The 12,022-nt window shown below is 58.6% G+C and overlaps 1 protein-coding gene across 1 annotated transcript in view; it reads left to right on the top strand.

The window, feature by feature from the left end:
• The window catches only part of EPB41L1 (erythrocyte membrane protein band 4.1 like 1), a 30,961-nt gene that overhangs the window by 16,905 nt on the left and 2,034 nt on the right, over positions 1 to 12,022 (top strand). Inside the window, exons 15-21 of the mRNA XM_086623128.1 lie at positions 3,057 to 5,723; positions 6,291 to 6,398; positions 7,693 to 8,091; positions 9,446 to 9,556; positions 9,973 to 10,053; positions 10,229 to 10,291; positions 11,213 to 11,308. Coding sequence (XP_086479254.1) covers positions 3,057 to 5,723; positions 6,291 to 6,398; positions 7,693 to 8,091; positions 9,446 to 9,556; positions 9,973 to 10,053; positions 10,229 to 10,291; positions 11,213 to 11,308 — 3,525 coding nt within the window. The remainder of the gene's footprint in view (positions 1 to 3,056; positions 5,724 to 6,290; positions 6,399 to 7,692; positions 8,092 to 9,445; positions 9,557 to 9,972; positions 10,054 to 10,228; positions 10,292 to 11,212; positions 11,309 to 12,022) is intronic.

Here is a 12,022-nt window from a genome sequence, read left to right as displayed (position 1 = left end):
CAGAGTGGACTGTGCTCATCCCAACAAAGTTTGAGGAGAAAGAAGCTGACTGGAAATAAATCTGGAGCTTTGGGGTTTTCCTTAATGGTTGAGAGGTGCTGCCATGGGTGAACATATTGTTCCAGGCTTCAGAAGACTTGTCTTAAGGCTTTTTGATCTCCAACATACATCTCAAGCCTTAACTCAGAGAAGGAGCCTGAAGGAACTCATCATCTTTGTCCAGGGAAGGTCTCCTCGAAGGACTCCAGTTTGCAGCCAGAGAAGGAGGACGAGAGGGCTTCGCTGAAGAGATTTGTACATGTGCTCACAACCTGTCCATCCTTCCCTTGGCTGCAGGAAGAGTTAAGCAATGAGACCACAGTGCAGGAGCGGGAGAGAAACGTCAGAACCCTCAGGACAGTAGGCAGTCTTCTGATTGAGTCGCCCACGAGCATCGCTACTGAACGGGAAGGCTGGTGTTGAGGGAATGTCAGAGACCAGCCTGGGCTTCCGGAAGGCCCAAGGCAGCTGCCAAGTTACTGACGATGGGTCAAACCCAACTGTGAAGGACCTTAGTGCGACCTGGTGCTCCTGGCAGTCACCAACTGCCTCTGTTGCCATTTCCATGGACTAGGAAGAAATAAAACCTGCTGTGGAGGCAGATGTGGAGGACAGGTCCTGGAGAGCAGACGGTGCTTGGGAGCGCAGGGTAAAGGGATATCGGAGAGGCTTGTGCGGGCAGTGCTGTAGGGAGCTGGTGTGGGGAGGAGCCTGCACCCACCCTGCCCGCGGTGGCTCGGTGTTCTCGCAGGGGCTGGCGGTGGGCCGTACCGTGCGCAGCCCTCATGGTGTCTCCCACCCCGGCATGGCCCTGCCGGGGCTCATCGGGGGTTTTCGGGCGACAGCCACGCTCTTGTCAGAACTGGGGCAGCAGGGCAAGTGTGAGGTCTGCTGCCTGCCTGGATGCTGCCAGGGGCATGGTGCGTGGGCAGTTCTGCTTTCTTTGGCACCGGGTAAAGGAGACAGGAGCTGGGAGGTGGCATTTGACCCCCCTGCAGTGCTGCGTTCAGCTCTGGGGTCCCCAACATCAGAAGGACATGGAGCTGTCGGAGCGGGTCCAGAGGAGGCCACGAAGATGATCCGAGGGCTGGAGCACCTCTGCTATGGAGACAGGCTGAGAGAGTTGGGGCTGTTCAGCCTGGAGAAGAGAAGGCTCCGGGGAGACCTTCCAGCACCTTCCAGTACCTAAAGGGGCTGCAAGAAAGCTGGAGAGGGGCTCTGGACAAGGGTGCATAGTGACAGGACATGGGGCAATGGCTTTGACCTGAAAGAGGGGAGATTTCAATTAGATCTAAGGGAGAAATTCTTCCCTCAGAGGGTGGTGAGGCACTGGCACAGGTTGCCCAGAGAAGTTGTGGCTCCCCCATCCCTGGAAGTGTTCAAGACCAGGTTGGATGAGGCTTTGGGCAACCTGGTGTAGGGGAAGGTGTCCCTGCCCATGGCAGGGGGGTTGGAACTGGATGATCTTTAGGGTCCCTTCGAACCCAAACCCTTCTATGATTCTATGATTTTCCTGCCAGGGACTTTCACCGATTTCTGATTCCACTCCTCAAGGAAGCCCTTCCCCTAGTAACTGTTTTTCCTCCTTTCTCTCTCTCCTCTAATCTCATCTTCTTTTCTTTTCCCTCTTGTTCTGCGTCCCCCTGCCCCCGCCCCCCCCTCTTTATTCAATATCAATTATTAGGTTTCCATTTCGGGTTCAACTGCTCCAAACACTGACGCTGACACCCCTGCGTGGGGCATGGCTCATGTTTTCACGGATGGTTTCTCCTGGTTTGAGCGGCAGCGGGCAGCCAGCCCCCCGCTCCCTGGGGCTGCGGAGGGGCAGAAGTGCCGCCGGCGCTGCCCGCAGGCTGGTGCCCGGGCAGCCCGTGCCACAGGCAGAGCCAGGACCGTGACTGCAGCACTGCCGCTCGCGCCTGTGCTGCCTATGTCAGGGTGCTGGGCTTCCTCACCAGTGCAAATGTTTTCCTGCTCCTGTGTTATTTTCCACCTTCTGTGGCAGAAGCGGTGGAATTTGAGCAGTGCTTTGTTCTTGGCGCTTGTGAAGTCTTTAGCTGTCCTGCAGGACAAACGTGAACGGACGAAGCGTACGGCCTGCCCGTAACCTTAATCCTCCCCTGCGCAGCGGCACGGGTGCCACGTGGTGTGTCACATACCCGCTGTGCCCTTGCTGCTGGGTGCTCCACCACCTTTGCTGGGTCCTTGCTGTCCCAGCTGCCAAGCCTGGGGTCTGCTTTTCGCATTTCCCAGGTAACCTTTTTCAGGTTACGTTCTCTGAACCGCTCGGGTTCAGCCTTGCTAGAAACCTCTGCTAAATAATTGCTTCTGATGAGATTTCCCTGGAGAGCTGGCGAGGAAGGATGGACTTGGGAGTCAATCTGAGCTGCAGCATCTGGTAGGAAGGGGAAAGGGCCTTTCTGGTGCCTAGAAGTGGTTTCTTTTCTTCCTCATGCTCCTGGCGGTCTGACATAGTCTTAGGACACACGGATGAAGCCGAGAGCGAAGCTACTCACAATACAGACCATGTCTGCAATGAAACCTCACCCTTTGCTCATGGAGATTGCTAGTGCTGGCTGAAAACAGGAGTCAGATGGAGAGTCCTGGTGGGGTGTACCTGGCTGTGCCTTGGATCAGGTGCCCCGCTGGCAGATAACGTGTCCGCTGGGAGCGTTGCTCCCGCTTCTGTCCTTCCAACAAAGGCGCAGGTATTGCAGGTACGTCGGTGAGCTGCTGCCCCGAGCAAAGCCGGATCCTTGGAGAGGACGAGGGGCTCAGGCCCCGTCACAGCATCAGCCTCCTTATTTTTCAGTCCCTTCTCTCCGTCAGTGAGTTGCCAGGCTCTTTGTATAGACCCTGCCTCAGTTCTTGCATTAATAATAATAATAATAATTATTATTATTATTTAGTCAGCCGAGTCCGAGGCAGAGCAGGTTTGTGTTACTCAGGACAGCAGTCAGCAGCAGTTAGGCGAAGTATGTTTGATGCTAACTCTTCTTGCTCCAATTGCAATGCAGGGCTCGGAGCATTGGGTATTTATAGAGAGAGAAGCTCCTAGGCTGGAAGCGGTAGCAATAAAGAAAGCTCTGGGAGTCAAGAAAGAAGAAGCACGTGCAGGTACCTCAGAGGTGAAAATGAGCGTGAGCGTGTCGAGAGCGGAGATGGCGGTAGGGGAAGCCAAGGAAGTGGCAGGCCAGGAAGAGCCAGCGGATGCGGCCCTGGATACCCGGACGAGAGCAAAAATGATCGCTAGTCCAGAGGATTTTGAGTCTGTCTGGGAGGATGAGATCTATGAGAAGGAATCCAGGGGGGAGCCCAGCCTGGAGGCAGAGCACCTGCTGGCTCAGAGAGCAGAGGAGCCCCAAGAGCGGGGCGAGGGAGTGACCAGCGGTGAGCCAGGTCTGCCCAGTCCACGTCAGCAGCCCGAAGAGAGGCAAAGGGCCAAGATTTTGGGGCCAGAGTCTCCCCAGGGAGAACGCGAGCGGGTCTCCAAGGAGCGTGCTTCTGCAGCCTCCAGGAAGCAGGAGGCCAGAGTGCCGGCCGCAGCCATGGAGCTCGTTAAAATTAAAGTGAAGGCTAGCGACGAGAGCTCGGAGACTTCTGCAACTCAGAGGATCATCTACTTAGGAGATCTGGAGGGAGAGGAGAAGGCCAGTAAAACACACCTGCTCTCAGAGACTGGTGGACAGGTTGGCTTGCAGGAGAGACCAGAAGCCAATGTGAACATGTCCAAGGAGGGATCGGGGCATGTGGCACCTGCGGCAGAAGAGTTCCAACCCCTGTCCTCACCAAGCCAGCAACACAGGTCAGTGTCTGGAGAACCTGCTGAAGCACCGGAGCAGCCCAGCACAGGCTGTGATGGGACCAGCCTGGCAGTACATCCCACCTCGGGGTGGGAGGAAGGGCTGCCCCTACAGCAAGAGGAATCATCTGCTGGGCTGACAGGCTGTGAAGCATCAGAAGGAGGTGAAGCACTACCACGTTCCCGAGAGGTGGGACCAGAGGAGACAGATCTGCAAAGCCCAGCGGGAGGCTTGAAGCTGTGTGGCCTGGCAGGGGCTGGCCGCATGGCTGAGGAGGATGGAGAGAGCCCAGTACAGAGCCCGGACATCTGCACAGCGGTGGAGGGGCTCTCAGGAAGGACTGAAGCAGATGGCGACAAGGAGGAAAGTGCCAGGGTGGTTCTTCAGATGGAAGAGATAGAGACCAAGTTGCCTCCATCAGTAGTGCCTCGGCAGGGCCACCCTCGCACCACCACGGGGTCAGAGGGGGATGAACCCAGCGCTCCTGTCCTGACACCATTCTCCCAGCAGTCCAGCCCTGTCCCTGTGGAGCCAGCCCCAGGCACAGAGCCCGAGGGCAGAGACCTGTCCCAGGGCACCAGCCCTGTACGAGGTGTGGGCATACCCAAGGATGAGAACCCCTCAGCTGAGGAGGCACCCAAGGACATGAGCCCTGTAGCAGAGGTGGCAATACCCAGGGGTGTCAATCCTGAATCTGAAGAACAACCCCAAGACGTGGGCTTTGCCACATGGAAACCACACCAAGGTGCAAGTCCTGTTGCTGGAGGACCACCCCAAAACACGGACACTGCAGCAGAGCCCATCCAGGTCAGAGACTCGACCACAGGGGAGGTGGTCCAGGACATAGACCCTGACATAGTGATGGCAACCCAGAGCAAAGTCCCTGCCACAGAAGAGCCACTCCAGGAGAAGAAACCCGTGATAAAAGAGCTCTCCCAGGACATAGGGCCCACATCAAGGAAGCTGACAAGAGATGAAGGCTGTGGGATGGAAGATTTGTCCCATGACAAAAGCCCTTGCATTGAAGAGCTGCCTCCTGAGGCAGAAGAACCAGAACGACGGACTGAGGCCATAATAAGAGACCTGCCCCAAGAGAGTCCCGTGGATGGTGGGCTGCTCCGCACTGCAGATCCGAAAGTGCAAGAGCCACCCTTGGACTTGGAGCTTGATGTGGGACGAGATCTGCAGAGCAGGAGCCCTACGGAAGGAGAAACCACCGGGGACAGTGACTTTGCTCCGGAGCAGCTACTGCAGGATAAACCTCCTCCTGAAGAAGCTGCTGGCGTCCCACACTCCCCCTCCCCTGTAGCAGGATTGTGTCAGGGAAGCAGGACGTACCGGCTCCCTGCCTCGACCTGTGAAGACAGGACAGAGCTGCAAGTGGGCAGTGGGGCACGTCAAGTGGAGTCCGGGTCGTTGATGCGTGTGGCCGGGGGGACAGGAGCAGCGTCCCAGGAGCGTGGAGATGTCGCCGCAGCCCCAGGGAGCTGCCAGGACAGCGAGAGCTACAGGAAAACCTCGGTGGCCTCTAAGATTAAGATGTTTGAGCAAAGCGAAGCAGAGCGAAGGGTGGCCCAGGAGGGACACGAGCGCGTGCCTGAAGCTGAGACATCAGCAAAAGCAAAGGGGCAGGCGGGTCTGACTCAGGACGTGTCCTTGAACATGGGCCTTGCCTCACCGCCGGTGCTGCCGGTCACTCCGGTGGGACCTGATTCCAGTGTGGGCTCCTTGGCCCTCAGGCAAGGGGCTGGTTCAGGAGATACATCCCAGCCTCTCTCTCTGAAGGAAGATGTTTCTGTTGACCTGGAGCACGAAGGAGAAGACAGTGCTGACCTGGCCTCCCCAGACTCCGGCTGCGAACTCACACTGGCAGAAGCCGTGGTAACTCTTCCGATGAACTGTCCGGACGGAAAGTTCATACGCATGTTGTGTGGCTCTTGATTACCATGTTCAGTGGCTCCTCACACATCCATTGACTGACAGCAGTGGCTTTGCATCCCCTGTCCGTTTATGTACGTGTGTGTGGTCAGGCTCATTTGCTGAATGCAGACCCGCTGGCCAGTCGGCTCATCAGCTTTTGTTTTGTGGTCCCCCCACCCCACCCCGAAATTTGGCTCCCTGGAGAATGCTGCTCACTAAAGCCGAGAGCGGGCACCCGAGCTTCGCGTCCAGGAGCGAGAAAGGGAGACGGGGGGGTGGCCGAAAGAGCTGCCACTCAGTCCCGGACACGCACGCACACCTGGCAGCAGCGTGCCCACGCTTCCAGCTTCACCCTTGCATTTCCTACGTTGGTCTCCCTTCTCGCTTAGCTCGCCGGCCTCACCCACCCTCCCCTGTCTTCGGCAAGCTGGTGGCTGGATGATGAAACAGCTTTCTTGGCTCTTGTAAGCGCTAGATCAGCTCCTGTAGAGTTCCTTTCCTTAAAACTAACCCTTTTCTCTAATCCAGAGCAAATCTCAGGAACCAAGTGGGGAAGAAAAGGATTTGTCTGACCCGTCAGTAAAATCCAGCCTGAAAGAAGAGAATGTAAAGACTGCTGTTCCAGTGGTCTTCCAGGTCTCAGTGCTGTTTTACTAACTGCTGCTTACTGTAGTATGAAAGCTCACCTTAACCAGCTGAGGGCTGTGTGCTTCCAGCCCCGCTCCCCATCGCAGAGCTGTTACGTGTGTATTTACACATACGCACACACACGACAACATGTATGCAGGCGTGTTCCTCTGGAGTTTGTCTGACGCCCTGTTTCTCATACCTCTCAACCTCTGAGCAATGCCAAGGGAAGGTTGTGCCGGCACAGCCTGGCCCTTCGCGGGGATGGCTCTGGCTGCAAACACTTGGACCAGAGTCCAGGAGGTGGGTTTCCTCTGGCATCAGTGGGCTTGGAGCTGTTCCTAAGGGAGAACTGCCTGGAGCGAGACGCAAAGTCCAGCAATGGGTCTTGATTTCCCAAAGTCCAGCAATGGGTCTTGATTTCCCAAAGTCCGGCATGGGTCTAGATATCCCATGGCTTCACGGCAAAGCGTGGTGAGGGGAAATGTACCCTCTGATGGCAGAGTTGAGAGGTATGTCCATGTCTGGAGAAGAGCTAACGGAGGGAGGTCACCCCTTGGCTCTGATCGTGCTGTCAATTACACTGACCAAACACTCAACCAGGTCATCCCTAAGACTCACCCCTGGCTGCGTGAGGCTCCTGGGTGGGGAACCCCTTGTGTTGGTGGGGCAGATTCACCCCCCAGTGCAGGCAGCTGCCCCGGCGTGTGGCGCTGGTGGGTGGCCCCGGCGGGGCTGGTCCTCCTCCCCCCGGGACGATGCTCCGCAGGGCCCACGCAGATGCTCAGTGGAATTGGCACACGCCTTCGCTTCTCCTTCACCGTGCGTGGCTGATGGGGCCCTTTTCTTTCAAACTCTTCTCTCTTTCTTTCCCTTCGTTTGTGTTTTTCTGAGCGCCCAACCTTACTGACACACGGTAGCACTGGCGTCCGAGCTCTTTCTGACTGTCTCTTCACAGACCTGTTGTTTTGCACACATCTGCTTCCGCCGGGCGCGCTCACGTGCCTCCAAGCTGGCCGAGCTTCTCGATGTGACTGACCCTTTTTTGTGATGATTAATTACCAATAGACTTTTGGCAAAACCAGATTGAATAACCCTTCTCCCCCCACCCCGCCCCTGCAAAGTTGCTGCTGTCAGAAAGGTTTCAGTCTCCATGCTTGAGTTGTGTTTGACTCTACTCTGTGATGTTTGCTGCAGCCTTCCTCCTCCTCCTCCTCCCCTCTCCCCCGCCGGCACTGCCAGCGCTGCCGCGCCGCGCGGTGCTCACCGTCTCGGTCTCTCTCCGCCATTGTGTCTCATTCAGCGAGCAGGCTTGAGGGAGGGCGCCGAGGAGAAAGCTAAACCGCCTCGGCACAGGGCTCCCGAGAGCGACACCGGCGATGAGGAGCAGGACCAGGAGAAGGACTCGGTCTTTCTGAAGGACAACCACCTGGCCATCGAGCGCAAGTGCTCCAGCATCACGGTCAGTTCGACCTCCAGCCTGGAAGCAGAGGTGGACTTCACAGTGATCGGTGACTTCCACGGTACAGCCTTTGAGGACATCTCCCGGAGCCTGCCCGAGCTGGACAAGGACAAGAGTGAAACGGAAGACGAAGGCCTGGTTTCCTTCCAGCACACTGACAAAGTAGTTCCTGGACTGGAAGAGGATGTCAAAGGCAGAGAGAAGGTCTCTCAGCCCAGCCCAGACGTCTCCCAGCTAGAGGTATACAGGGACGCTGTTCCACCGGGCCTGTCTCAGTGCCATCACACCTCCGTGTTCCTTGTCGTGGTGCCCGGTATTGCCTCGCTGGTGTGCCCTCCCACCTTGGTTTGGAAGAGCACGCCAGCTTTCACACAGCCCCAGGTTCCTGGGATGTAGCTGTTTCCCGCCGGTGCACGCTGTCGTCTGTGTTGCATGGCTCTGTCGTGTGTTTTGTGCGTTTTCTAACCAGGACAAGTCATCGTCACCCCTTAACCCCTGCGCCCGGCTGCCTGCCCTGTCCTCGCACCACTGCAGCATGCCAGCGGCTGGGCACGGCGCGTGTCACTAACCGACGCTCTGTCCTCGTGTCTTGCATGAAGTCAAGCGACCGGTTTGTGTGGCGAAGGGGAACGTGCTGCCCACTAACCTCTCTGGTCGTGCCAGGGCCGGGAGGGATTTACGGAGCAGCTGTGGGAGCCGCTCCAAAGCTCGTGGAGGGTCACTCCTATACCGGGAGGGATCGTAACGGGGCTGAGAAAAATGCATGCGGCATGTGTGTGGGAGCTGAGCGTTCGCCGTGGAGAGGATGGCAGAGCCAGCCCCTGCTCGGACAAACCATGCCGGGCCAGGGCCATCTCCTGCGCGGTCAGCGCCGGGGCAGCCCTCCAGCCCCGGCAAGTAAGTCCCCAACGCCAGGAGCTGCCGGGGTGAGTCCAGCCCTGAAGCCAGGAAAAAGCTGCAGAATTAGAGGGAGCTTTTCTCTGAACCAGCCTGGAAACCCTTGTGCGGAGCATCCGACGCCGTGGGCTCCAGGGTCACAGCGGGGCCCTGGGTGGCGGTGATGGGCTCTGTGGTGCCCCATGGGCAGGGAAGGCTGTTGGCTCAGGAACGCTGAGCACTGGCAAAGCATTCCCTGTGCCAGACCCCTTGGCAGCTCCAGTTTCCCATAGCAAGGGAGCACTGGAAACATGTCTCCATTCCCCCGCAGCTGTGACACCCCAGGTGTAACCACAGTCACCAGGAGCTGGTGCAGATCATAAACCTGCTGCGGGGCACAAGTGAAATGCATCTGGTGGGTCTCACCCACCTTTTGAAGATCAATTTGACCTAAAAAATGCCTGAAAACCCCAAGGGACAGAGCATCGGGTCTGATTTGGGGTATGTCCGTGACCCAGGGCACTTTGTGCGGTGGCCGCCTGCCCAGGGCAGCAGCCTGCCCTCTGCTCTGCCCAGGTAGGGCTTGATGGAACGCTGGCAGGACGTCGTACCCATGTGGCACTTGCAGAGGCATGGGGCAGGGGTGCTCCGCACGTGGGGACCAGTGCACAAGGAGCACTCCTGCCCCAGTGCCTGACTTGCTGTGTTTCTTCTGCAGTCGTCTGCCCCCAAAACAGATGCTGTGACCATTGGGCTGGGGCCGGGCATGAAGAAGCCTGAAGCAGACGGCTCCGCTCCCCACCGGGTCGGCACCCCAGACGCAGCCCAGGTGATGTGGTGGCTCTGTCCTGGCGTGACCCTGCTCCCCCATGGCTCTGCCAAGCCTCAGTCCAGCAAAACCTGTCCCCAGGCAGCAGCACGGGGAGGGCAGGTGGCTGAACGAGGTGGTCGGGGGCCTCTGCTCCCCCTTGTCTTGCTGGAGACCTCAAAGCATCAAACCAAAGCCCTCCCGGAGATACTCTGTTTGTGTCCCTGGCTCCATCTGCCATGCCGCTGGGCAGCGCTGGCACATGGGGATGGACATCTCCAGAAGGTGACGGGCCACCATACGTGCTGCACCACGTGTGTCTGTGGCCTCGTGGCCCTCCCCGACTTCCTCTGGCAGCAAGGATGGCCACCGCGCCCCTGCGCGTGTCCCCTCTCCCTGGCACCTCCAGGCTCACCAGGTTTCCTTTGCCCTGGCAGGCAGAAGGAGGCACCACGGGCAGCAGGGACGCCATAGCCACTGCTCACGCCAGCACTGCCGACACCACGCCAGTGACCTCAGTAAGTGGGGCAAGAGATGGGGGAGCCACTGTCCCCTGCAGTCCCTCTGCTCTGGCGAGGGTGACCAGGGCTGGCTGTGCTGGGGGTGGTGGGAGGTGACCCTGCAGGAGGTGACCTGCCGTGTTTGCCCCTGTGTTGTGTCCAAGCCAATGCATCCCATCTGCTCTTCTTCCAGGATCACAGCACCAAGGCTGGGAAAGGGGCCGTTCCCGTGACAGACCTTCGCTCCCTCTCACCGGTGAGGGGGGACGTGGTGCCACCAGCCAGGCCAAGTGGTGGGGATGGAGGGGGGCAGCCCTGCGGGGCTGGGGGAGGGCTGGGGTTGGTCCCGCAGGGTCCTCTCCCGTGTTCCCAGCACTGACACCCTTGGCTGGTGTGTTGGTACTGGGGAGAGCAGAAGGATACTTGGAAGGTTGGGGAGCGAGATGGCGGGGAACCTCCTGCCTGTGGCCTTTGTCCTGTGCTGGATCTGCAACACTGAGCATCTGCTGGAGGAGGATAATTTCTAAAACATAGCCCAGTCCCTGGTGAAGTCTCCTAGTGGGCTGCAATATCTTTAGCCCTGGGGTCCTGCCTGGCCACCCAAGGTCACGCTCAAAGTCTCCTGCCTCCCAGGGGAGGTGACGGCCATCAACAACCCTGCCCAGCCACAGGCCTTCCTGGCTAAAGTGTCCTCCTGCTGCGTCACCTCGTTCCAATGGAGTTGAGCCTAGCCAGATGCCATGTGCTACCCCCGGCGCGTTACTTCGTGCAGTGGGGAGAGCGTACCCGGTGCCATGTGGCTGGGGCACCTTCCCAGCCCTCACCACACAAAGTGGGACGGGCAACACTGGAGGTAGCCTGAGAGCTCAGCACTTTGGGTGGCCCTGAGGATCGACGGGGAAGAGCAAAACGCAGCCATGAGATCACCTTCCCACTGCAGAGGCCCTTTCCTGCAGCTCTGGGCTTGGAGTGGCTGTAGAAACCTCTCCTGCCTCCCAAAAATCCCCCTAGATCCAGTCGGAAGCCCAGTGCAGTGTCTTTCCTTCCCTTGCCACTCTCCCCTCCCGTGCTTGGCTGAGCAGGTGGATCCCAACGGGAAGATCCCAGCTCGTGGGGAGCCAGCGCTGGGGCCTCCCCCACGGCAGCCCCGCTGATGCTGCCGCTCTCTGTCCTGCAGATCACCGGCGGCTCCGCTGGCAAGGAGATGCTCACCAGCATATTTAGTGCCACTGCGGAAACCCTCTCCACTTCCACCACTACCCACGTTACCAAGGTAAGAGCAGCTCCAAAGGGGACAGCCGGGGGGCTTCCCGATGGGAGGCGCTGGGATTTGAGGATGGATGGATTTATATTGAGGTTGGTACAGCAGAAAATGCCTCTCTTCTCCTTACAAGCCAAAAAAAGCGTACACTCTCCCGTGAGGGATGGCGAGCTGGGACAGCACCCCGTGCCCTGCTCTGAGGCTCAGGGGTCCCAGCCAGCCAGGCGTGACCGCGGGGGACTGCAAGGCGAGGACGGCCAGGCATGGCGTGTTCAGCACCTGCGTGCCACCCAGGGGGACTGGGACCACGTGCCCACCTCTGCTCGGTGGTAGATGGGGAGGGCAGGGAGTCGTTGGGGCGAGGAGGAAGAGCAGCGCACAGCGTCGCTGACCTCCTGAAGCCGGCTGCAGGGGTGGAAGGGACTCCCGAATTACACTGCTGGCAGCATGTGGTTCCCTGCCCGTGCAGCTGGGCTGAGCGTTCCCAGATGGAGCTAGAGCCAGACCCCAGGTGCCCCTGGCCCAAGAAGCCCACAGCCCCGGTGCTGGAGCATCTCACCTCACATCAGCTATGGGAGCCATGTGAGTGGGGGTGTATTGGATTTCTTAGAGCTGGCATGGGGCTGGAAGGGGACTGGTGGTAGGAAACTAAGGAGACGAGGCTGCATCAAGGACCTCATTTGTGGCCGTTTCATTCCCAAATTAAGTGCACATAAATGAAAGCAA

Source organism: Tauraco erythrolophus, chromosome 18 (assembly GCF_009769465.1).
Source record: "Tauraco erythrolophus isolate bTauEry1 chromosome 18, bTauEry1.pri, whole genome shotgun sequence".
Taxonomy (NCBI): domain Eukaryota; kingdom Metazoa; phylum Chordata; class Aves; order Musophagiformes; family Musophagidae; genus Tauraco; species Tauraco erythrolophus.
The sequence above is the reverse complement of the archived record's forward strand: the minus strand, read 5'-3'. Positions and strand labels throughout refer to the sequence as shown.